Source organism: Rhineura floridana, chromosome 18 (assembly GCF_030035675.1).
Source record: "Rhineura floridana isolate rRhiFlo1 chromosome 18, rRhiFlo1.hap2, whole genome shotgun sequence".
Taxonomy (NCBI): Eukaryota; Metazoa; Chordata; class Lepidosauria; order Squamata; family Rhineuridae; genus Rhineura; species Rhineura floridana.
The window spans coordinates 19,162,345-19,189,340 of record NC_084497.1 but is presented as its reverse complement, the minus strand read 5'-3'; the positions used below and the strand labels follow the sequence as shown (position 1 = coordinate 19,189,340).

Below are 26,996 nucleotides of genomic sequence, written 5' to 3'. Positions count from 1 at the left end.
GGCACCCAGTCACTGCCTTCTGGAAGCTTGGATGGTACTTGTATTTCTTTGGCAGACTTCTTTGGTATTTCTGTTTCTTTGGCAGACCTCGGCACAGATTAACCAAAAGGGAGACAATAGTCAGGAAATCAGACGAAGGCTAGGACTGGGGAGGGCAGCTGTGAGAGAACTAGAAAAGGTCCTCAAGTGCAAAGATGTATCACTGAACACCAAAGTCAGGTTCATTCAGACCATGGTATTCCCGATCTCTATGTATGGATGTGAAAGTTGGACAGTGAAAAAGGCGGATAAGAGAAAAATCAGCTCATTTGAAATGTGGTGTTGGAGCTTTGCGCATACCATGGACTGCAAAAAAGACAAATAATTGGGTGTTAGAACAAATTAAACCAGAACTATCACTAGAAGCTAAAATGATGAAACTGAGGTTATCATACTTTGGACACAAAATGAGAAGACACGATTCACTAGAAAAGACCATAATGCTGGGAAAAACAGAAGGGAGTAGAAAAAGAGGAAGATCAAACAAGGGATGGATTGATTGCATAAAGGAAGCCACAGACCTGAACTTACAAGATCTGAACAGTGCAGTTCACAACAGATGCTCTTGGAGGTCGCTGATTCATAGGGACACCATAAGTCATAATCGACTTGAAGGGGCATAACAACAACAACAGACTCCATAGGCCAGTGGCAGAAGAGAGTCAACCTGAAGGGGCTCCCATCTCATGGCGCCTGGTCTGCAGCTTCACAAGATCCACCTGCAGCCTGCCAGGACAGATCACTGACAGCCTAAAAAAGGAAGAGGATCCTGCTTCCTACTGCAGACGCTCTGCGGAAACCCTTGGGCTAGCCCTGAACAAAGAGGAACCTTGCCCCCGTTTGAGAAGCAGAGCATATCCTTTCCATGCAAGCCAGTCCCAGGTTCCGTCCTCAGCATCTCTGGTTTTAAAAGCCCAGGTAGCGTTCTTTGCCAGGTGAGATGCTGCTCATCAGTGTAGAGAATCCAGGCTTTAAAGGACTGATGCCCTGACTCAATATAAAGGGGGCTTCGTATGTGGCGAAGGGCCTGAATGCTCAGTGGGTAAAACACATGCTCTGTATGCAGGGGGTCCCAGGTTGAACCCCTGGCATCTTTGGTTAAAAGGATCATGTGTTGTGGGAATGTGGGAAAGGCACACCTCCTCAGGTCCTGGGGAGATGCTGCAGAGTAGACAGTAGATGGACTAGATGGACGAACAGTCTGACCTGGCTTAAGGCATCTTCCAGGGTTTAATTCACTGGTGGCTTTGTTGCAGAATATCTGCTGACTCTGCAGAATCAGCAGGGAAATGGGATTGCTGGAGTCATTATGGTGCCAACGACCAGGGAAGGTTTCATAGAATCATAGAATAGTAGAGTTGGACGGGGCCTATAAGGCCATCAAGTCCAACCCCCTGCTCAATGCAGGAATCCAAATCAAAGCATTCCCGACAGATGGCTGTCCAGCTGCCTCTTGAATGCCTCCAGTGTCGGAGAGCCCACCACCTCTCTAGGTAATTGGTTCCACTGTCGTATGGCTCTAACAGTTAGGAAGTTTTTCCTGATGTCCAGTCTAAATCTGGTGTCCTGCAATTTGAGCCCATTATTCCTCATTATTTCCTCATTGTACTGACCATTTCCCCCCATTACCACCTCCCAATCTCACCAATAATGAACCATCCAGACTCCAGGGGACGGCAATGTGGCACCCGTGGGTGAAATGACACCCTGCAAGTCTTCATCCCCAGGCTAAATCTCTAAAGCCCCCACCACAACACTGCCTCTTTGGTCATGAGTTGTGAGCTTTGCCCCCTTGAAAAGGACACAGATTTGAAGGAGGACTTTGGAAGAATGACATTATTATTGTTGTTGTTGTTGATGGTGATGATTTTTTACCAGCTCTTCAGGTCCTAGGGCATGCATGATATTAAAATGAGCCAAAGCAATCTGCAATCCAAGAAGAGCTAACAACTAGCTAGGGTAAAGGGGTGCATCTCCAGCTAGTACAATTTATTTATTTTTATTTATTTGATTGAACTTTTATACCGCCCATAGCAAGCTCTCTGGGTGGTGTACATAAAAAATAAGACACTTACAAACAATTTAAAAGCAGCTAAGAAACCAACCAATGAAGGTAACAGGCACAGCTCTGTGTGTAGGGAATTCCATAGTTTAGGGGGTGCTACACAGAAAGGCCCTTCCGCCATCCCCCAAACATACAAGAGTGCAAGAACCACCAAGAGAGCCCCTTATGCCAGTCTTAACACCCGAGAAGTTCTGTAGCGAAGAAGGCAATCTCTTAGCTATTTGGGGGGTTGAGGGCTGTCTCCCAAGGTTGTCCTGCTCAGACTAGACTCATTGAAATTCGTGGGCATGACTAACTTAGATGCAGTACTTGAAAGGCTGTCATGCAGAGGAGAGCCAGGGATTTCTTCTCAATCATCCCAAAGTGCAGGGCACTGAATAATGGGTCCAAGTTACAGGCAGCCAAAATTTGGCTGGACATCAGGAAAAACATCCTAACTGTTAGAGTGGTATTACGATGGAAGCAATGACCTAGGCAGGTGGTGGGCTCTCCAACACTGGAGGCCTTCAAGAGGCAGCTGGACAGGCACCTGTCGGGGATGCTTTAAGGTGGATTCTTGCTTTGAGAAGGGGGTTGAACTCAATGGCCTTATAGGCCCCTTCCAACTCTACTATTCTATGGTTCTGTGATTCAATCATTCAAAGTTGCGTCTATAAAATTTGCACTTTTGGAAACAATGTGGGAACTGAAACAGAAACATCCTTTGAAATTTGCACTTATTGGAGTTTTGTGATGTAGTTCTCCAACCAAACAATGTTTACAAAAATGCATATGTTAGGGGGAAATTGGCATAAAAATTTATATGTTCATGAAGATAACCTTCAAAAGGGCATTATATGATGAGGAATTGCATACATCAGCCAAAACTGCAGACAAAAATGTGTTTATTAGGAGAAATTTACACTAAAATGCTGAAGAATTTTCATGAGGATTTTTTTTAAAAAAACACCTCACATATTGCTGCAGAAATGAATTTAAGATTAGAAAAATGAGAAATTAAGAGAACCAAAATTGACAGATGCTTCCATCCCTAAACTGGAATAATCTAATCTGGAAGTTACCAGAGCATGAAGTACAATTTATGTGGCTGGAATCACAATCTGGAAGCAAAAATGACTTGGTGCTCTCAGAATGGCTTTGTTTAAAATGTCTCTCCTTGCACGTAACCATGAAACACTAAGAAGCCCTGACAACACTCTCAGAGCTTGGATGCTTCCGGTTCCCGTTTAATTTAGGAAGAGTCTCTTTATGGCCCTAAGTGAATTATTGGTTCTTGGCTGCTCGATCGATACACCCTCTCCGCAGATGAGCAAACCGAATCGGAGCTAACAGGAAAACTCTTGATTCTTCCATGTTTGTTTTGTTTTAGCTCAGTGGAGCGGAGAAAGAGAGGGAGTAAGATAAAGCAGACATTGGGCATGGTCTATCTACCCCTCGTTTGTTTGTCGTGTTGATGGGCTGTAAGAAAGATGAGGAAAGGTTGCAGCATTTGGGGCTTTTTAGTTTAGAGAAAAGGCGGGTCAGAGGAGACATGATAGAATGTATAAAATTATGCATGACATTGAGAAAGTGGATAAAGAAAAGTTTTTCTCCCTCTCTCATAATACTAGAACTCATGGACACTCAAAGAAGCTGAACGTTGGAAGATTCAGGACAGACAAAAGGAAGTACTTCTTTACTCAGCACGTAGTTAAACTATGGAATTTGCTCCCACAAGACGCAGTAATGGCCACCAGCTTGGATGGCTTTAAAAGAAGATTAGACAAATTCACCCGCTTTTGCCTCTGGCCCTGTGGCCCCTGGGACCTTTCCCAGAAAGGAATGTGGCCCACAGGTTGAAAAACGATATCTGCTCCTGGTATACATCCTCAGGGAGCAAAGGTGAACATACCCCACAATTCATCATTTGGCAGGCTCTTCTCAGCGACTTGGGCACACCTGCAGCGTCTCGTATTTCTCATGCTGCGGCAGCGCATCTCCCATGCCCAGACCGCCGTCTGTCCTCAGGGAGCATCCTGGATCATTGCAGCAAGCAGAAGACTCTGCTTGTTGAGTGGTGTCCTGGCGGGAATCCAAGCCTGGCTGGATAATGAAGGAGGCTTTTGTTGATTGCCTCCCAAGGCCAATGGGAGCAGGACCTGGTACGCAAGGAGGTTTCACAGCTGCCAAAGTGTGCAGAGCCCTGTTTTGCCCTCTGTGTGTCAATCAGCTATGACCATCTTCTCAGAGAGGCAGTGGTACAGTTAGGTAACTTTAGACTCTTGTTGGGGGGTGGTAGGGTGGCCATGTGTCCCACTTTACAAAAGACTGTGCTCTATTCAAAAAAGTGCCCTCTGTTTCAAGGGCTACCCAAAGACAGTAATCTGTTTCAGGGTTGGGGAACTTCATGTGGCCCTCCAGGCTTCTCTGTCTGGCCCTTGGAACATTCCCCAGCCACAACCCCCCGGCCCTGCTTCACACCCTCCTTGTCCTGCCCAGAGACAAAGGAACCAGACTGAGGCGAATTTTGCTCTAATTCTCGTTTTATTAATGTGATGGTTACATCCAAAGCGGTGCACTTCACAAACCTGTCTACCCTGACTCACTGCTTTCCCTAACCACTCTACCTAAACAGTATCTGCAGCGTGTGGGGAGAGTTGACTCAGCACTAGAGTCTGGGTGGGCACCTGCCTAAGTAGGGAAGGTCTTTGTGTGTAAACGACGGCTCCGCCGGAATCTTACCCTCTGAAAGTCTCTCTTCTCGCACCTCCTCGCATGGGGTGAGCCTCAAGACGGCCCATCTGACAACTGCGCTTCGCTAGGTGACCTCAGGGAGCAAAAAGCTGGTTGGCGGGGAAGCATTTGAAGTGCCGGGCGGGGATTCCTGCATGGGTGAGGTTGGCGCGCGTGAGGGGTTGCTTCCCAACGGTTCAGGCGGGGTGTGACCTGCCTTGATGGGGGTGCTGGCCGGGGAAGTCTGCAGGCTGGCAGAGTCCCCCCCCTCCTTCAACGCCCCCAGGGACCTCGTCGTCATCTGACTCCTCTCCCTGATTCACCTCCCCTTGCGCCTGGGGTGCAACCCTCCTTGAGTGTTTTTGCCTGTCTGGAGTGTGTTTTCAAACTCTTGGCAATGCGCCTGGCACCTTCACTATACAGTTTCCACCGAATGCTGAAGACCCACCTCTTTACCCTGGCCTTTGACACTGAGATGTGTATGTTTAGGACACGCCCTATTCTTGTGATGGTCATTTGTTATAAGCTGTTTTTAACGTTGCATTTTAAGTTGTCATAACCTTCCCTGGAACCTTACGGTGAAAGGCGGATAATAATAATAATAATAATAATAATGCTTCTTGCTTCCGTGGATGGCAGATACAGAGGGGTGTGTGAGTGTCCGTAGACACTGGCCTACTGTGCAAAGGTAAAAATTACATTCAGGGCTCCGGCCACTGTTGCCTCTGGCAAGTGGCCCCTGGAAGGTTGCTGGAAAGGAAAGCGACCCCTGGGGCTGGAAAAGGTTCCCCACCCTGCTCTGTTGGAAGGAGTCACCTCTTTGAAGGGACCCCCAGGGTTGCCTTCAGATGGTAATGAGTAGCAATGGAAGGATCTGTCCGCTTTGGCTCTCTCCGTTTCGCAAAAGTTGGATAAGTGCGAATCCCAAAGGATGGCTGTGTTTCGGTTCTCCTGTTGGTTTGGAAAGTGCAGACTTGTCTAGATTTGCCTTTGAATGTGAACTGAATTGAATTTCTCCCCCATCCCTGGTAATGCAGGGTATTGTTTCACCTACTTCAAAATGTGGCCAGGCAGTCCTGCTGCATTTGTGTGTGTGTATGTGGGGGACTCATTCTGCTGAGTGAGGCCCTGGACCTCTGCCCTAAAGTCCTGTCCTGGTGGCGGCACCACTGAGGACTGTCCCTATTTTCTGAGCTCTGTGCCTGTTTATTTTTTCCTCTGGGGGATGCCTTGTTAATAGTTTGTCCCTGCAGATTGCAAGACTTACCCTTCAGACTTTCTTAGCGTCTTTAGAAGTTAAAACCCAGACCAGGGAATGAATCCACCTTGTCTTTGGTGCGGATTCAATGAATCATGCGTGCACGTGAATGGTAAGGCACTGAGCGGGACCTTCCTCCCTTTCTCTAACAGCGAATGCTGGTGGTGTCTGTCGACCCACTGAGAAATAAGGGCGAGGGATCAGCATGCCCAGGTGAACCTCAAGGCATACAAAAAGTACATTTAAGAAAAAATAAGGGAGCAACAGTTTTTTTTAAAAAAAGCCCCTGAGGATACTCAGTAGCTACAGAATGGAAAAGAAAAAGTGAAAAAGTGAGAGTGAAATGTATTTTCTATCTATCTATCTATCTATCTATCTATCTATCTATCTATCTATCTATCTATCTATCTATCTATCTATCTATCTATCACAGTTTTTACATACCTCCAATTCATACAGCAGTATATACAATGTAAAACACCATAAATGCCGTACAAAATGATTAAAATGACCAGCTGATCAAAAAACTGAAAGCCTGTCGGCACAACAAGGTCATCAAGACACACCCCAAACTCAAAAGTGAGGGTGCCTGCTGAATCTCTGCTGGAAGAGTGTTCCACAGCACGGAACCAGCAACACTAAACACCCGACTTCTAGCAGAGGCCGGTTGCCCCTCTGTAACGTGGAGGATGGTGAACCTATGACCCTCCAGATTGCAGGGGATGGTTAACCAGTGGCCCTCCATATGGGAACATACAAAGCTAATTCATCACTGACTCAGATAATTGGCCCATCTAGCTCAGTATTGTTAACACTGACTGGCAGTGGCTCTCCAGAGTTTCAGGCGAGGGTATCACTTGGCTCTATTTGGAGATTCCGGGGACTGAACCGGGGACCTTCTGCATTCAGAGCAGATGCTCTACCACTGAGCTACGGCCCTGCCCCTGAAACAGAAGCTTTTCTGCTTTCTCTTTGCTCCTGCTAATGAGCAAGGAAGGTGAGCAATGAAATTTGGGAAAGAAAGTGTAACTCTGACAGCTTTGCCTGAGACAATGATATTATTAAAGGTGAAAACACGAGCTTGGTGACCATGACAATCCTGCTCCCAAGGAAGACTTCATCCAGGAAATTGCCTTGTACCAGGTCAGATGGTTTCTCCATCAAGCTCAGCATTATCGACACGGACTGTCAGCAGCTCTGCAGGGTTCCAGGCAGGGAGTCTTTCCTAGGAGATTTTACTAGAAGATTTGGGGGACTTTTAGAATTTCCTTTTTTCAGAAACTCCCACCCATCTTGGACTCCTTTTCTCATTAGAGTCGCTTGCCATGGAACCGGACCTACAATTGTTCTGAGTTTATTAAAATTCCTGAAGTCCAGGGTGCGCGTATGGCTACTCTCAGCTTTCGTTTCTGTTAAAATCAAGAATTCAAGTATGGTGTGGTCACTTTCTCCCAGAGTTCCCGTAACTGCAACTTCATCCACCAAATCATCTCTATTGGTTAGAATCAAGTCCAGGATAGCTGATCCTCTGGTTGCTTCCTCGACTTTCTGTAAGAGGACATTATCTGCAACACAAGTCAGAAATTTCTTGGAGGGGCTGTGTTTGGCAGAGTTTGTCTCCCAACAGATATCGGGATAATTGAAGTCCCCCATTACTACTACATCATGTCTCCTCGAAACATTGGCAATTTGCTTTTCAAAAGTTATGTTACATTCTCGTCTTCTCCTTGATTGGGTAGTCGGTAGTAGACTCCAAGCACCACACTCCTCTTATTACTTGCCCCATTAATTTTAATCCAGATATTCTCAGTGGAGCTACCAAGCTCATCTTCCTATATTTCTGTGCAGAGATATATATTTTTAACATACAGCGCTTGCGGACAGGAATGTACAGTAACACTTGATCTGGAATAGCCACATCAGAGTACTGTGTCTCAAACAACATTCTAAGAATGGAAGCCGGCCTACCTACCATAGAAGCAAGAATTTGGAAACTCAAGCTAAAACTATGGTTAAAACTTCAATTCCTACCTGTAGGCCTGGCCCCTTTAGTACTTTTTGACACCTTTCAATCCTCTTGGCACAATTCTTTGATTAAGAAAGTAGCATCCCTAGGTTTCTCACCTCCTATAATTTCAAAATTGGGGTATGCTGAAGCATGGTCAGCCATCTCCCAACGCATAATGGATATAGAACTGCAAACCCATTTAACTGTACCACCTGATAAGTTCAAACTCATTACTGCCTACACGCGTTTCATACCAGCCCAATATCTCAGTAACCTTTCCATTGTTAGATACAGGAAAGCCTTTACTATGGTGAGATTCAACGTAATGCCGTCAGCTCTCCTTGAGGGCAGATTTCGTGGAGTCCCACGCGCAGCTAGGCTGTGCCCGTGTGGGATCGGAGAAGTCGAGACTATAACGCATGTGCTCTTACATTGTACTTTTTATCAAAACATTCATTCTTTTAGTAACACTCCTATCGTCCAGATGTTTCCTGGTCGTGATCCTCTATTTTATACGAAATTTTTGCTGCAAGATCTCTACCCACAAATCACATATATTGTTGCTAGATTCTGTGCCATGGCTATCACAACTCGTAGAACACTGATAACTCAAATGTCTACATGAGAGAGCCGGCATTGGAATGTCTATTTTAGTTTGTCTTAATAATGGTTTTAAACGTTGTGTGATGAGTTTGTATTGGCCTTTGGCTGTAATAATAAAATTCATTCATTCATTCACATCAGAGTACCCTGAACATGTGAATCAGCCTCAAAGGTATGCTACTCGTGTCTGACATTTTGACCTTGGCTGATCAGAAACTGCAAAGTGCCCATTGGTAGTGTAGTGGCAACTTCAGAAGTGCAGGGTCCCTTCCTGTCAGTCACAGCTAGGGATGGAAAGACCTGTCTGCTTCGGTTCTCTCAGCTTCTCATTTTTCCAATGTTAAATTCAGATCTCTACATTTCTACAGCAATCTGTGCATCTGTTTTTTAAAAAATTCTCATGAAAATTCTCCACCATTTTAGTGTGAATTTCTCCAAATAAACACATTTTTATAGGCAGTTTTGACAAAGGGACACATTTTTGCAAGCCATTTCTCATCGTTTCATGCCTTTTTGCATGTTATTTTCACTCATTTTTATGAACACTTTCCCCTAATATATGCATTTTTGTAAATGTTGTTTGGTTGGCAAACTGCATCCCCAAATCCTAATAAATGAGAATTTCCAAAGATAGCTGTTTTTCGATTCTCATATTGCTTCAGAAATTTTGAATTTGATAAATTCTGCTGGAAATGCGAACTGAATAGAAATTCTCACCCATCCCTAATCACAGCCGCACACTCTCTACTTTCTTTTGCTGTTGAGTTGAGGAGATCCTTGTTAATGCCTTCTCCCACAACAACAGGCATCCCTGGCAACCAATAAGCATCAAAGGAGAGAGTCTTCTCAGTGGCTGACTCATCTCCTTTCACTCTGATTGGCTCCAATCAGCAGGAAAGGACCAGGAAGTATGTTAGAAGACCCTTCTCAGAGGCTATCACACTCCCCTTTCGTGCTGGTTGCCTCACAGGATGCTGGAGACATTGGGACCCTGCTCCCAAAAAAGGAAAGGGTCTAAGACCCCCCGAGACCCTAGATGACTACACCCCTGCCTGTCACAAAGGGCTCATGCCCTAACAACCTTCCTGCCACAAAGGTGTTTAACAAAGCCCTCCATGGTATTTTGGTTAAGTAACTTGTAAAATCTGCATTAGGTTATCATTAGATATGGGAAGTTGTATTTAAAGCCAGATTTATCAGTTTGGCACTTTCCAAAACAATATGAGAACCTTCCTTCAAAACTTGTCCTTCCCTGGATTTTGCAAGGCAGTCCCCCAGCCAAACAATGTTTACAAAACAAAATGAATATACGAGTGAAAATAATATACTAAAATGCATAAGTCAGGGGGAAAGGTGTATACAGTGAATGTATTCGTGGAAATAATACACAAAAATGCATTGTATTAGCAGAAATTACTTACAAAAATATGTACATTAGTTAAAACTGCATGCAAAAAACATGTTTATTAGCAGAAATTGCCTCACAGGATGCTGGAGACATTGGGACCCTGCTCCGCAAAAAGTAAAGGGTCTAAACCACCACCACCCCGAGACCTTGGACGACTACATGCCTGGTGCCCATACGGAGGAGGAATCAGCATCTAATTCCCCAGGATTGGAATCTCCTGTTGGTCCCAATAACACAGAACCCTTAAATTAAAGCTTACTCAAATGTGCCATCTGGTGGCTCCTTCACATTCCAGTTATCTTCTGTCCCTTCTGTGATTTTTTAAAATTAGGCTGCAATCATACGTGATGCTTGTTTAAAAGCTGCCACGTTAACAAAACGTACAAGGACAACTGGAAAGAGAGGGCTGAACTGGACTGAGGCTGCAGTGCTGGACTGGAGGGTCTTCTTCACACTGGGTTCCCGCAGCAGCTGATTAAAAACGTCTCACCCCGATTTGTCCCATGGGGGGAGAAAATTGTAGGGACCGGTAAGATAGCTTTAATTTATCCCCACGAGGACAAATAGCAGCTTGGGTGGGTGGTAATTTTAATCAGGGAAATGATGCAGGGAAAAGTATAAAATATCCTCCTCCACCAGCATGACAGTCCAAGAAATGTTGGAAGCCGCCTAGTCAGAACTTCAGTCCATCTGGTTCATCAGCATCTAATGTTGGTGCATAAGCACTTAGAATAGTATTCTTCACACCAGGGGTGGGGGACTTCAGGCCCACAGGCTGAATGTGGCCCTCCAGGTCTCTCTAGCTGGCCCTTGGGACTCTTTCAAAGTCAAACACCCTCCCAGCTATGCCCTCTCTCTCCAGCGCACACCCTCACCCCCCTGCTTTGTAACCTCCTTGCGTCTTTGTGCCCGGCTGGAAATGTGTCCTTGCACTCTGATCAGGTGTGTAGTCATCCAGGGTCTCAGGAGATCTTAGACCCCCTTATTTTTATCGGAGCAGGGTCCCTATGTCTCCAGCATCCTACAGGCCAATCGGCATGAAAGGGGAGTGTGTTAGCCACTGCAAAGAGTCTTCTCACATGCTTCCCTGTCCTTTCCTGCTGGTTGTAGGCAAAAGAACATGATGGAACGCCTCCACCACATTACGCTCGAATCTGGAATGCCTAACATTGTCTTTTTGGTTTTAGTATTTATACTGTAAGTTGATAGACAATGATAGGTACAGATCATGAACTGGTCGTATCGAATATCAGAGTAAAGCTAAAGAAGACCAACAAAGCAATCATAATGCCAAAATACAATTTAAATAACATCCCAGAAGCATATAAAGATCAAATAAGGAAGAGGTTTGAGGCTTTAAACTTAGCTGACAGAGAACCAGAAGAACTATGGACTGAAGTCAGGGTCATTATCAAGGAAAAATGCAAATTAAACCAGAACTGTCACTAGAAGCTAAAATGATGAAACTGAAGTTATCATACTTTGGACACATCATGAGAAGACATGATTCACTAGAAAAGACCATAATGCTGGGAAAAACAGAAGGGAGTAGAAAAAGAGGAAGGCCAAACAAGAGATGGATTGATTCCATAAAGGAAGCTACAGACCTGAACTTACAAGATCCGAGCAGGGTGGTTCATGACAGATGCTCTTGGAGGTCGCTGACTGTGTTTCTATCTCCTTTTGCTTTTGCTTTCCTTCTCTCTTTAACTTTGTTTACTCTTATTCCAGGTTTTCCGTAATTTATATGGGATCAGATTTTGTTTTAGCTATTCACCCCTCTCTGCCTTGGAAGCCCACAACAGACTATCTAGCTCTTAACAAACAGCTATTAACAAAGAGCTGTTCTAACTGAAATAAATTATAATCTGTTTGTGAAAACCATAAAGATATCTAGCTGAGTCCTGCAGCTTCATAATAATTGTTCAAACATTCTGGCAGCTTTTCCATTCTCTTGAATCCACTAATAACAGAAACAAGGACCTTGGTAGGATTGTCATCTTAATTGAGTTTTATCCTGTCCATAGATTCAGTTTTCCCCATTTTCACAAATCTGATTTTATTTCTTGAACCATAGGTTCATAACTGATTTCCCCAAACTGTTGGATATTATCAACCAATTTGCTGGTTTGTTAGATTCAAACTGAAAAGTTAATTTTCTATCCAATGACAGGTTGATACTTGCCTGTAATCTGAAACACCACTTTTAGGGATACTTTCTGGATTTTCCAAGGACATCATTGTGTCATCTCCACATAAAGACATCCTGATTTGACTGATCTGTATTTTGACTCCTTTATCTGTTAGTCTTCCCTTACTGCGGTAGCAAAAGGCTCAATTGCCAAAGCAAACAACAATGATGACGTGGACAAGTTTGACTCATACCTTTTTTTTAACTCAATTTTAGTGCAATAAAACCTGTGTTAGGAGTGAGCACTGCCAGGAGGGTGGGGAAGAGGACTCGCCATTGTTGCCCTCCCCAGCATTTCCCTGTTCGCTGCCATCAATCTTCTCGGGTGGAGAAAAAAAGGAGCCATCTAGTCTGGTGAGAGGAACTTGTTGTGGAAATATTTAAGCAGAGTGATCCAGCGGTCGGAGCTGTGTGTGCCACCATGTGTATTTAGCTAAAAAGCAGGCTTTTACCCTGCATTTAGATTACTGAGACTTAAGACTTAGTCAAATAAGAAAAGCTACTTTATAGATAGGAAAGGCATACCTAGTTCTAACTAACTAAGTCGGAGCCGCAATGCCCAGACATGGGTATGGCCCTCAGGGCTCAGGAGAGAGAGCAAAGACAAAGATGTCTCCTCTCTCCTTAGGCAGTCAAAGAAGGAAGGAGGGGCAGGTCAGCTTCCCTGAGCATATCAGTTTACAATGGAAAGAATTTAGGTAGAGAACAGCACCAGTAAAGGTACATTGTAGTATACCTATCAACAGAGTTTGGAAAAGTTACTTTTTTTGAACTACAGCTCCCATCAGCCCAATCCAGTGGTCATGCTGGCTGGGGCTGATGGGAGTTGTAGTTCAAAAAAGTAACTTTTCCAAGCTTTGCTGATGAAAGTAAGCATTTATAAATTTCCACACTGTGATGGCATTCTAATGGATCCACAAAGGTCTGTGTGAATTAGCTCTAGAGGTTTTGTAGTTTTCCTTCACTTTTCTTAGGAAATTTTGGTTTCACACTTTTTGTCTTTATACAACATTCACATTTTTGCGTATATTTACATTGTCCAATTTTAATGCCTCTAGCCAAATTTTCTTTCTCTAGAGCATTGATTCTGGCTGAGGTGGCATGTCCCATTCTTCGATGCCAAACATGTAAACATCCAAAATCACAGGTTTCTTTATTTGCATGCATAGTTTCAAAATATTCCAGATGCAAAAGTCCATTTTTCAATTTTGCAGTACAACATACTTCTTCATCTAAAACTTGGCAAATTTTGTCACTTAAATAAAGTTGACCTCCAAGCTCCATTATTTTAGTGGCACTTACTAAATTATCTTTAAATGCTAGAACAAATAGGCAATTTTTCAGCAAGCTTTCTGGTGCCCTCTGGTGTTTTGCAAAGTAGCTCCACAGTGCCTAATCCTTGTGAAAGAAAGCATCCCCTGATACATTCTGTGTATGGGGTCTAAAGTTCTTAAACAAATTTTATTATTTATTAAATGTGCTGTCATCCCAATGTCAATTAAAATCTGGTTTTATAATAATCATTCCTTCCAGCAGATTCATGGAAACTGGAATGCTTCACTTTAGTTTGACTATTTGATTTTCTTTCAGCTTGCTTGTGTTTAAAAGCAACTCTTTCTCCTCTGTCCCTTCTAAGACAATCTCTTTGAAGGTGATTAAGAGATTTGCATTTGAAGCAATTCTTCTTTGTTTATCTGTGCCCTGCTTTGTCTTTGGGACATATCTCTCTATCCTGCCTTTGGTTGCTGTTTCTGCCCACAGTAATGTTTGCTTTTTCAGACACAGCTTGTTCCTGTCTCTCTTTATCTTTCAGATATGCCATAATCTGATCCAAATTCTGATCTGTCTGTTGAAGTATGCAGGCTGTGACAGAATGGCATTCATTTAGAGAGGCCAAGAGTATGACTTTTTGTAAATCTTCATCTAAAGATCTTCCACAGCCTACTAATTCTCGACTTGTAAATCTCTCCCATGTGGACTGAGATCTTCTCTGTCAGATTGTTTCAGCATGTACAGCAACTTATAGAGAAACATCACATGATTTTTAGATTTTCTCTGATACACTTTTTCAAGCTTTTCCCATATTTCTTGAGCATTTCTACAGCCCATGCAAACATTTAGTGCCTCATCTAATAAAGCAGAAATAAAAAGAGACTTCATTTTGGCATGCTTATGCTTCCAGGAGGCAGTGGCTGCTTCATCCACTGCTGAGGGTTCATGGTCAGGACTCCATGCAGATCCTCCCCTTCCCAAAGTGCCATCATTCGAATCACATGACTGTCTTTCTCCAGCCTTGGGATGCTTGTCTTAAGTGTTGATTCTTCAGCCATGGTTTCCTATCTTTTGTTCTCCTTTTCTTTCTTTAACGTAAAGTTTCCTTTTGATGTCTTTTGTAAATCACACATAGTACTTAGCCTATTTAGCTTTCAAGCACAACTTACAATTCAGTTTAGCTTACTAGGAGCATTAACCCTTTGTTGTGGAAATATTTATGCAGAGTGATTTACCTAAGTGGCAGGCTTTTACCATGCATTTAGATCACTGAGACTTAAGACTTAGTAAAATAAGAAAAGCTACTTTATTTATAGAAATAAACAGTAGATAGGAAAGGCATACCTAGTTCTAACTAAGTTGGAGGCGCAGTGCCCAGACTTGGGTGTTGCCCTCATGGCTCAGGAGATAGAGCAAAAACAATGATGTCTCCTCTCTCCTCGGACAGTCGAAGAAGACAAAGAAGGGGCAGGTCAGCTTCCCTGAGCATATCAGTTTACAACAGAAGGAAGTGATAGAGAACAGCAGAGGTAAAAGTAGGCAAGCCTAGCCAGCTGGAGGACCCTAACTCTATCTTCTTTCTGGAATACAAAGAAAAGAACCCAAACCAGAGTTGCTCTTGCCCCGCTTCCAACAGACCTCTCCCTTCTGAACTGTATTTAAGCCAGGCTCTGCTGACATTCCTTGGAGTGCAATAAGATCTGTACCTGGAGCTCTATGGGATATTCATTTTCTTGCTTTGTATTTAAGGCTGGACTGTCTCTTTTGTAACATGATTTATTCTAAATTGTTGGTTTTAGGCTTACTATATTGTTCCTTTTTGTAAACTGACTTCTGTATCCCAGCGCTTTGCATTTTGTTATTTTGAAGGTTTGTTGGCATAGCTTGTTGTGGAAAGATGGCATAGAAAATTAATCAGTTGTTTTATTAATTGAATGTTCATCAGTATTTTTGCAGCGGGCTCAGAGTCAATTGATTTAGTCTGTTTAATAAATTGAGGGGGAATATATTACATACCGTCATTACTTCAAAGAGGTACGTTCTGCCTTATCAAATTCTACCTTATCAAATGCTTTTGTAGCATCAAGAAACAATAATATGGTGGTACTCTTATTTATCTGTGTCTTATTTATGTGTATTGCTTTCCTTGTGTTTGTATTGAACTGATGCCCTTTAATGAAACCTGTTTGGTCTGATGTGATGTGGTTCCCCAAGACATTATTCAATCTTTTTGCTAAGTTACCTACTAAGATCTTATAGTCAGAATTCAGAAGTTACATTGGTCTATATGACTCGACATTAACTGGATTCTTTCCCTTGTTTAATAATAGCATGTAGTATAGTGCTTATATTATTATTGTTTGTTATTGTTATTGTTGTTGTTGTTATTATTATTATTATTATTATTATTATTATAAGTCTCATTCCAACTCTGCAGGATCTTGCCTCCACTTAAACATTCATCAAATAGAACTGTCATCATAGGAACTCATTTTTCTTTAAGCACATGATAAAATTCAGCTCCTAACCTATCCATCCCTAGAGCCTTGTTCCTCTTGGCCGTTTGAATGTAATGTGATCTCTTCCAGAGATAATAAATGTTTGCTTATCCTCTTGAATTAATGTAGGCAATAGCAGATTTCCTAAAAAACATACGATGTTCTCCCTTTGTGGGTTTTGAGATTTATAGAGTTCGTCACAGTACTTACAGAACCAACTATTGGGCAATTATTTATTATTATGAAATAATAGGATCTATTATTTCACTTGGAAGTAAGCCCCACTGAATTCAGTGGTACTAGAGAAGGAAGGGTGAGTCACTCTGGACAAGTAGGCCACACTTGTAAAGGCAAGAAAAGGAAGTAAATGGTAAGGTCCCTGCACAGGAAGGATGGTGAAATGTGAATGGGTGAAAAAGAGAAAGTGGAACTTAAAATCAACTCATTTCCCTTTGCTCTCCTCCCAAAAGGGGAACTGTGTGTAACCTCATATAAGTAGCATTGCCAGTGAGGAGGATTGCAGTTCAAGACTGATGAAGAGTTGGCCAGGAAACACCTGGCTAACTCAAATGACTTCAAGTCTTCAGGGCCAGGTGAGTTGCATCCTAGGACCATAAAGGAGCTTTTTGAGATACCTTCAGAATCTCTGCGTAGCACCTCTGAGAAATCCTAGAGAAGAGATGAAGTGTGACAGGGCTGAGGAAGGGCCGTAGCTCAGAGGCAGGGCAGCTGCTCTTCATGCATAAAGCCCCAGGTTCAATTCCCGGCATATCGAGATAGGGCTGGGAGTGTCCCCTGCCTGAAATCCTGGAGAACTGCTACCAGCCAGTGTAGGCAACACTGAGGTTGACTCTGTATATTTGTTTAGGCTGATCTTTGTTTGATCTTCGTCAAAAGGCTAAATATACGGCAGCTTCAGGGGGTTGGACTTGATGGCCTTATAGGACCCTTCCAACTCTACTATTCTATATGTAGAGCAGGGAAAATGTTGTCCCCAATCTTCAAAAAAGGTGGTGGTGGGGAATCCAGGAAACTGCAGACTGCTCACTTCAGGACTCGAGATCAGGGGTGTGGCTTCGTATTTAAAGGACTTGGAGGGCCCAAGCCCATAGCACAACTTTGCATATGTTAATTTAGATGCCTTGAGGAAAAAATACAGTGGTGGGTGTCTGTGGTTGGGGTATACTCAAAGTATGTTTTTTTAAAAATAAAACCGGGGGGGGGGAAGGGGCAGGAGATACGTGACCTGCCACCAGTAGTGTAGTGGCAACTTCAGAAGTGCAGGATCCCTTCATGTTCGTCCCCTCTCCCTTCTTTTGCTGCTGAGTTGAGGAGTGTTATGTAAATTTGTACAGATATTAGCAGAGATTGTCAACGGTCCGAGATGCGTGTGTGCTAGTGTGTGTATTTACCTAAGTGGCAGGCTTTTACCCTGCACTTAGATCACTGAGACGTAAGACTTGGTAAAATAAGAAAAGCTACTTTATTTATAGAAATACATAGTGGATAGAAAGGCATACCTAGTTCTAACTAATTACCTATTTTGGAGCTGCAATGCCCAGGTTTGGGAGTTGCCCTCATGGCTCAGGAGGGAGAAAGCAGAGACAAAGGAGTCTCCTCTCTCTCGGACAGTCGAAGAGGTCACTGATTCATTGGGTGGCCATAAGTCAAAATCAACTTGAAGGCACATAACAACAACAAATAGCTCAGTGGTAGGAAGGGCAACTCTTTCTGTCTCAGTTTCTCATTTTTTCCAATTTTAAGTTCAGTGCTCAACACTGCCACATCAGTTTGTGTGTGTTTAAGTCATGAAAATTAACCAGCATTTTAGTACACATTTCTCCCAATATTGTGTGTTGTTTCCATCAAAATATGCATTTTTAACATCACCCAAGTATATGCCTTTTTGTACACGTTGCTACAGTAGGTGGAGAACAGCATTGCACAGTTCAGTGATGCGCGGATTTTAAAGGACAGCTGCATTTCAGATGTCGCATTGTTTCAGGAAGTGCAAATTCGGGAGGTTTGCCTTTAATGTGAAGTGAATTAAATTCCTCCCCCACCCATGTACTTCCTTCAAGTCGATTCCGACTCATGGTGACCTTATGAAGAGGGTTTTCATGAGGCTAAGAGGCAGTGACTGGCCCAAGGTCACCCAGTGAGCTTCATGGCTGTGTGGGGATTCGAACCCTGGTCTCCCAGGTTGTAGTCCAACAGCAGAGCATCTGCTTCGCATGTAGAAAGTATCGGGTTCAATCCCCAGAATATCCAGACACAGCTGGGAAATACTCCTTGCTTGAAACCTGAAGAGCTGTTGCCAACTGGTGTAGACAGGCCAGTGTTTTGCCTCATACAAGGCAGCTCCCCATTATTCCCATGTCGTGTACATGCATTTCTCTCCCCCCCCGCCTTTCTTCCCTGGTGATTTCTTCTCCTCGCCTACCAGCTCTGCATTCCACGCCCCTCTCTTCTGCTGCCATGGTTTTCTGTTGCTTGGCACCATGACCTGTATTCAAAAAGATCTAATCACAACTTCCCAGAGTCAGACAACAAATCTGCCAGTTCCCTTTGGGTAACTATCCACAGAGGCCAAACGGGAGATGTGGCAGCCCACAGGTCACGCTACCTCTCTGAATCAAGGCCATGACAGCTAAACCGTCAAAATACCCACAGGATCGCTTGATTCACAGAGGCAGCTGAAGCGCAACACGGCCTCCGAGTCAGATCTGACAGGCAGCTGTCCCTCCCCCAGTGATTGTTACATCTCACTATGATTCTATTCCGTTGCAGGGAACCTGAAATCATCGCAGAGCCAGACCAGAGAAGGACAAGGAGCTGTGCAGGAGAGCAACCAGGGACACTGATCTGACTCACCCCGTTGGCTATTGGAAACAGCAAAAAGTTGGCAAATTTAATTACAGGGGGAAACAGTTGCAGAGAGAGAGGGCAGGCAAGGCCTCCCCGCTGCTGCCGCTGCCCACAGCCAGCCAGTAGAGCCAGGTCAAGATCAGAGATCAAAGTACTGCACTCAGAGAAAGTTATTTTGCATTGCCAGAGAGCCTGGCCAGGCGCCTTTGGCAAGAGAGGTGCGTGTTGATGCATGGCCTCCGGAAGAGAAAGGCCCAATATAAGCTACAGAGGGGTCCTCTTCTGATGTGAATGAAAGGAAGATCAAGGCTGGTGTCTCTCCCTGGGTGTGTGGCTTTGCGGAGGGAGTCCCTTAGAGATACTGCCCCAGCGTTACAAGGGCACATCAGCCCATAATGGCCAGCTCTGCGGTAGGACCTGAGCAAGTTAAGCTCCTTCTGGCCGCGTGCAGAGATGCAAAGGAGTTTGCCTACTGCCCCTACAGCAACTACCCTGTGGGGGCTGCCCTCCTGACCTCAGATGGGAAGATCTTCTCTGGTAAGTGATGGAAGAACCTCCATAGGTTGGCCATGTGACCTAGGAACAGAGGAAACTTCCTTATATCGAGGCAGACCATTAGTCCCTCTGCTCAATATTGTCTACACCAGGGTTCTTCAACCTTGGGTCCCCAGATGTTGATGGATTACCACCAGGGGTGTAGTCATCCAGGGTCTGGGGGGGTGTCTTAGACCCTTTACTTTTTTGGGAGCAGGGTTCCTATGTCTCCAGCATCCGGTGAGCCAATCAGCATGAAAGGGGAGTGTGTTAGCCACTTAGAAGAATCTTCTAACATGCTTCCTTGACCTTTCCTGCTGATTGGAGCCAATCAGAGTAAAAGGAAACAAGTCAGCCACTGAGAAGAGTCTTCTCAATAGCTGACACTCTCCCTTTCATGCTTATTGGCTCCTAGGGATGTCTGTTGTGGGAGAAGGCATTAACAAGGAGCTCATTCTCCACCTTGCAGAGGCTTGGCTATGACTAACCTGAAGGGACCCTGCACTTCTGAATTTGCCACTGTACTACTGAGTACAACTCCCATCATCCCTAACCATTGACCATGCTGTTTGGGCGTGATGTTGGACTACAACTCCTATCATGCTTCTCCATTGGCTAAACTGGCTGGGGATGATGGGAGTTGTAGTCCGACAACATCTGAGGACCCAAGGTTGGAGAACATATTCTACACTGACTGACAGCAGCTCTCCAGGGTTCCGGGCAGGGAAGCTTTCCCAGCCCTAACTGGGAATGCTGGGATTGAACTTGGAACCTTCTGCATGCAAAGCAGGTGCTCTGCCACTGAGCTGCAGCCTTCCCCACTTTACAGAGTACAGGCCTCTATATGAATGGCTGGCAGAGGACAGTCCTCTATTTGCAGTAAGTCTCTAGAGTCTAGCTAAAGGGCTGTCTGGTTCAAGATCAAGGACCCTAAGAACAGGGAGCATCAGGAAAGCTCTTAAAGCTGCCTGTCAACAGTTACCACCAGCCCAGCAGGACAGAACCGGCATGCAGGTCACCTGGTCAGTTTCCCTGTTATGCCGAGATGTACTACATTCCAGTTTAAATCATAGCTGTTATTTCTGCATTTCCGTCTATCCATATAATGAGCATCTGCCAATTTTATGCAACCCTGTGCCTTGCTTGTCCTCTTTTAACATGGCAGCTGAAAAGTGTCTTCAAATGAAGGACTGTAAAGTAGGGCGCATGGCAACCTTGAAAAACACACCTTATTTCAGTAATCCTACAACAATATTGTCCCATATTACAGACAGAAGTGCTGAGGCTTTGCCTAAAGCAGAGGTGGCCAATGTGGCACCCTCCAGATGTTGTCAGACTCCAGCTCTCATTAGCCCTAGCAAGCATGGCTAATGGCCAAGGATTATGGGAGTTGTAATCCAGCAACGTCTGAAGAGCACTTATGTTGGCTACCCGTCCTAAAACTCTTGAGAACAGCAAGGTTTGAGATAGGAAACAAACACCACACATACATTTTAATACAATATACTGATGATGTGTTTTGAGTCAGAAAGTTTCTTCTTCAGGGGGTATATATCATAAGAACATAAGAACGTAAGAAGAGCCTGCTGGATCAGGCCAGTGGCCCATCTAGTCCAGCATCCTGTTCTCACAGTGGCCAACCAGGTCACATATCAGAATGTATAAAAATCAGAATGTATATAAACCAGAACTGATAGCACTCAGAGTAAAAAGCTAACAAATCTGATATTTAATAAATCAGATTTTTTTCAAGTTTTGTCTAAATGGGACTTCGTAAAAAGGTATCAAAGATCTACTGAAACAGTTAAAAAAATAAAAAAGGAAAATCAATATAAAAAATAGACAGGGAACTGGACCCTTAGTTTCCCAGAACCATTCCCCAGTTCTCTCCCCTACCCTATGTACAGCCAAATTGACAATGTTTTTCTTCCTCACAAAATCTGGACTGCAAGCTCTGTAATTCCACAAGCAACGGAACATTCTGCCATAGCCACAACAGCCCAACCATTCCGTGTTGGAGGCATTACTGCCATACCCTTATAGATATGTAGGCTTTGTCAGGTAAGAGATCTGACCCGCTTTGTGCTTTCTTCAGGTTGCAATGTTGAAAATGCATGCTACCCGCTGGGGGTGTGTGCTGAGCGTACGGCCATCCAGAAGGCAGTGTCGGAAGGGCATACCAAATTTCGAGCTATAGCTGTGATTTGGTGGGTATTACTCCTATCCTATTTCCTCAATGAACAAGCAGCCTTGGAAGGATTTATATCCAGAAAGATGGGATATAAATAACTGCAGTCACTCAGTCAGACAGTTTGCTACATACAGTGAGTCCCTCCCCTGTTAAGACCCTATGATGAGAGATCTGGTGTCATAATAGCCCAGGGGTAGACAACCTCAGGCCTGGGGGCCAAAAGCCGCCTTCCAAGCCTCTCTGTTTGGCTCTCAGAATTCTCCCCAGGCCACACCCCTCACTTGTCCTGCACTGCACCTTCCTCAAGTGCTTTTGCTGGGCTAGAATGTGTCGCTGCACTGTGATCATGCCGTTTGCTTGCCTGGAGGGAGAGGTGGGTGTGTAGAAACCTCGGACTTGTATGTGGTTGGTTGGAAGAGTCTTCTCAATAGCTGGCACTCTCCCCTTTCATGCTCATTGGCTCCTAGGAATGTCTATTGTGGGAGAAGGCATTAACAAGGAGCTCATTCTCAACTCTGCAGCAAAACAAGTCAAGCAGAGTGGCTATGACTACCATGAAGGGACCCTGCACTTCTGAATTTGCCAGTGTGCTACTGCTAATGGGCGCTGGGCACCCTTGCCTGGAGAACACTCCATCCTCTAACCCCTGCCTTACTGGGACTTTCTTCCTAACAGGCAGGGTTAGACCTGGGTTGTGCTGGTTATGTCTGGTTATGGGCAGAGCCATATTGCACATCCCACCCTTCAAATGTAATCCCTGACCTTGCAGGAAAGCACGCCAAGAAAGTGCAACACTGCACCGTGAGAACAATAACATTGCAACATTTCCCACAAGAAGTCTGACTAATTTAAGGGATCCTTACCATTTTATATATATATATATATGTCTAGATCTAACAAGCCTGAGGCCATACTCCCCTGAACATGCCTGATCTCGTCTGATCCCGGAAGCTAAGCAGGGTCAGGCCTGGTTAGTACTTGGATGGGAGACCGCCTGGGAATACTGGGTGCTGTAGGCTTAGAGGAAGGCAATGGTAAACAACCTCTGAATACCTCTTAGCATAAAAACCCTATGAATATATCCAAAAAAGATTCCTAGGGTCATCATAAGTCATAATCGACTTAAAGGCCTATCACAACAAGACCTAACAACCCTAAATTACAGGTAGAATTCAGCTGAACATTAGTACATGAAAGGTTGTCACATAGAGGAGGGCCGGGATCTCTTCTCGATCGTCCCAGAGTGCAGGACACGGAATAATGGGCTCAAGTTGCAGGAAGCCAGATTTCGACTGGACATCAGGAAAAACTTCCTGTTAGAGCCATACGACAATGGAACCAATTCCCTAGAGTGGTAGTGGGCTCTCCGACACTGGAGGCATTCAAGAGGCAGCTGGACAACCATCTGTCGGGAATGCTTTGATTTGGATTCCTGCATTGAGCAGGGGGTTGGACTTGATGGCCTTATAGGCCCCTTCCAACTCTACTATTCTATGATTAGGAAAAATTCCTTGATGGTAAGCGCAGTTTGCGAATGAAGCCAGTTCCCTAGAGAGGCAGGAGGGCTCTCCCCATGGCTGTTGTTGTCCAGGGTCTTGGGGGGGATCTTAGACCCCTTACCTTTTTGAGAGCAGGGTCCTTTATGTCCCCAGCAACCTACAAACCAATCTGCACGAATGGGGAGTATGTTAGCCACTGAGAAGAGTCTTCCAACATGCATCCTTCTCCTTTCCTGCTGACTGGTGCCAATCACAGTGAAAGGTGAGTCAGTCACTGAGAAGACTCTGCTCAGTAGTTAGCACTCTCCCCTTGGCTCCTAGGGATATCTGTTGTTGTGGGACAAGGCATTAACAAGGATCTCATTCCCAACCCTGCAGCATAAAAGGCGGGGAGGGGACATGACTGTAAGTAACAGGAAGGGACCCTGCACTTCTGAATTTGCCACTGTGCTACCGGCTCTCCCTCACTGGAGATCACCAAGCAGAGCAGCCACCCGTTGGGGATGTCCTCGCACTGGATTTCCTGCATCAAGCAGAGGTGGACTAGATGACCTTCAGGACCCAACTCTGCTTTTCAGATAGGGGCTTAATTTGCAAAATGGGTTGCTGAGGTATTACAAATGGGTTCTTGGCAACAGGTTTGGGTTTTTTTGTTTTTACCTTCCAGATTTCCACCATCATTTAAAGCTGGCATTTGATGGCATGTGATGGTATGGATGCTGGGAAAAAAACACCCTTGCAGGCACTGGGATCACCAATCCCAAAATAAACATAGGAAGCCCCCTATGATTTGGGAAGTGTATCCTGTTGTGAGTTTGGTGTTTGATTTTGTTTAACTTGATTTTTTCACTGCAGTAGCGTATTTTTTAGACAGCCTCCTCTGTTATGAGTGAGACGCCTGAACTCTGTCTTACTATTCTGCTCCAACAGCAACAGCCGAGAATTGTACGCCACGCCCTGTGGGAGTTGCAGACAAGTGCTCAGAGAGGTAAAGAGCTGCTAGGAGAATTTCTAAAATTCCAGAATTGGAGGGTGCAGTTTGCCGCACCTTTAAGTGCCTTCCTTTCCTTTCTTGCCTTGTGAGCATTGGTAGCCAAACACTGCCCTCCCGTCCTCCCTGCAAAAGAAGCAATCCTGTTGTAGTCTTACATATGTTTACCTTAAGTCTGGTCTTCTGTGACTGGACTGATGCACATATCTGCTCCCGAAATGGTAAACGTACTACATAACAAAAAAAAAATCTTTAATTTTAGAAAGACAACACTGAACTACATGGACCTTTTGTCTGATCCAGCAGGGCTATTCATTTTATTTTTGTTAGCCAAAACAAGTAGGAATGGAACCACCATGTTCAGTGGCAATCTACCTTGATACCAGTTGCTGGGGAACAACAGCTGATGAGAGCTATTGCCTTCATGCCGTTGGCAGGCTTCCCAGAGGCATCTGGTTGGCTGTTGCAGAAAACAGGCTGCTGGATTAGATAGACCTTTGGTCCGATTTAGCAGTGCTCTCCTTAACTGAAGCACTAAGGCTGTTAACGTTTCACCACTGTCACTTTTTGGTATTTCCTAAAGGGTTACATTTTAACAGCTGGCAGACATCCGGTGTGGTTAAGTTTCATGAGTGATATATTTCAAAAGCAATGTTGCCCCTGTCTCCTAAGGTCCTGATGCTGTGGTCTTTATGCCTGCATAATTGCATTTGATGGTCTGGTAGATTTTGAAAGCATACAATGGCTGATATGTGTGTGCAGAAGGGTGGGATAGAAATATTTTAAATAAATAAATAAACAGATAGGCCCATTTGGCCTGATCCAACTTCAGGGCTATACTCATGTTCTAACTCGTTGAGACATACTTTTGAGTAGATGTATATAAGATTGTGCTGCAAGACAACAATCTCATGGGATTTTTTCTGTCTTGCTCTTATCTAGTTTGGCAAATACTGGGACATCTACTTGGCCAAGGCAGATGGGACATACATACAGAAGACTTTAGAGGATTTGCTGCCTTTCTCCTTTGGACCAGAAGACCTGAAGGAGGTTTGAAGGTAGCCAAGAAAACGGATACAACTCAGAGGCTTCGGTGACCTGATGCTGCCTGCACGAGAGATTCCTTTCATTTTATTTATTTCAAAATTATTTCCGATTCAGAGATTTAGTTCCAAGTGTGTTTCCTGTAGCTTGCCCTGCACATGCTGGAAGCTACCTGGGAAGTCTTTTGACTAATAGCAATCTACATGGAAATCAGAAATGTTTTGCTGCTCAGCGCCCTGCTTATTTCCCCTGCTAACTCTCCCCTAAAAGAGAAGATGGCTTCATTCCAACATTTGCATTCCTGGCATGCAATGTTTCAGGTGGAAGATAGAAAGGTGCCTTATATCAGGTCAGACCATTCGTCCATCTAGGTCAGTATTGTCTACCCTGACTGGCAGCAACTCTCCAAGGTTTCAGACAGGGGTCTTTTACAGCCCTACCTGGAGATGTCAGAGATTGAACCTGGGGCCTTCTGCATGGAAAGCATGTGGTCTGCCACCAGACTACAGCCCTTCCTCTATTGCCCGGGTGAGGAAACTCTGTTGGGGCCCTTACCCTCTTTTTATGTGACTTCAGTCTAATTTCACGCACCTAGCAAAAAAAGGGGAAAGGCAGGGCCAAGAGAGAAAAGGTGGTGGCAGAAAGAGAGACAAGGGAATGCCTCACTCACCACTGGGTCTGGCCCCCGACAGATTACTCCCAAGGGACTGTAGCCCTTGACAGAAAAAGTTCCCTATCCTTGGTCTATTGGGATGCAGGAAGCAGCCATGTACCAAATTGGTCCACCTAGCTCAGTATTGTCTACACTGACTGGCAGTGGCTTGCCAGGGTTTCAGGAAGGGAACCTTTCCCAGCCGTAGCCGGAGATGCCAGGATTGAACCTGGGAATGTTCTGCATGCAAGGCAGATGTTCTGACACTGAGCTATGACCCATCCCCTAAAGATTAAAAAAAAAAAATCCCAGTCCTCAGGGTTCTGAGTAAAGGGTTGATGTAAATAGGACATAGAAAGCTGCTTTATACTGCATCAGACCATTGGGCTATCAAGCTTATATTTCTCTGAAGCTCACCTGGGTCTCAGATGACTTGGATGGCAGTGACTGAATCTGAGGTTTTCTGCATGCAAAGCTTCACCACTAAGGTACACCCCTGCACTTCCAGGACTGGATTTAATCAGGACGCACAACATTTATGACTAGAATTCCAGCCAAACCTTTTTTCCAAAGAGGTTACTTTTGTGAATCGCCATGCAAAATATACACCAATATCAAACCATAGTGGATGATTGCAGAGCTGTCCAGCTTTTGTTTATTTAAGACATTTATACTCCACTCTTTCTTACAAAACATCAAGAGCAAGGCAGGCTTACCATCTAAAAGACATGACACATAAGGAAAAGAAGAGAGGTAGGGGAGGGGGTAAGCACGCAAAGCCCCAGTTCGTAGGGCTACAGGTCTTATAACACAAGCTCTATAGCTCTGTCTACACGGATTCTGGCAGTTTTAGAGAACATCCCTCCCCACACACATACCTGCGAGCAAAACTGGTGGTGATTAGAGGTGGGTGAGAATTTTGATTCCGTTCACATTTCAAGCAGAATTTATCAAATTTGCAATTTCCAAAATAATATAACCGAAATACTGTCATCCTTCCAAATTTGCATTTATTAGAATTTTGGGATGTAGTTCACCAACGAAACATTTACAAAACTGTTCATATTAGGGGACAGTGTGGATAAAAATAAATGTATGAGTGAAAGAAAATAACCTGCAAAAAGGCATGAAATTATTTATTTATTTAATTTGTATCCTGCCCT

General features: G+C 44.3%; 1 protein-coding gene and 1 pseudogene across 2 annotated transcripts; both read left to right on the top strand.

Moving 5' to 3' along the window:
* Positions 1-12,524: 12,524 nt before the first annotated feature.
* CDA (cytidine deaminase) lies at positions 12,525-26,946 on the top strand. 2 transcript variants are annotated; one of them, XM_061601861.1, is made up of 5 exons: positions 12,525-12,638; positions 18,845-19,459; positions 21,552-21,663; positions 24,077-24,134; positions 25,080-26,946. In XM_061601861.1, exons 2-5 carry the CDS (start codon positions 19,318-19,320, stop codon positions 25,191-25,193), a joined length of 426 nt encoding a protein of 141 aa, XP_061457845.1. In that variant the 5' UTR covers positions 12,525-12,638; positions 18,845-19,317; the 3' UTR covers positions 25,194-26,946. The 2 variants fall into 2 exon arrangements, with proteins under 2 accessions (XP_061457845.1, XP_061457846.1); XM_061601862.1 differs by lacking the exon at positions 12,525-12,638 and adding an exon at positions 16,560-16,647.
* On the top strand, positions 22,548-22,666 carry LOC133373015 (5S ribosomal RNA; annotated as a pseudogene).
* Positions 26,947-26,996: the final 50 nt, after the last annotated feature.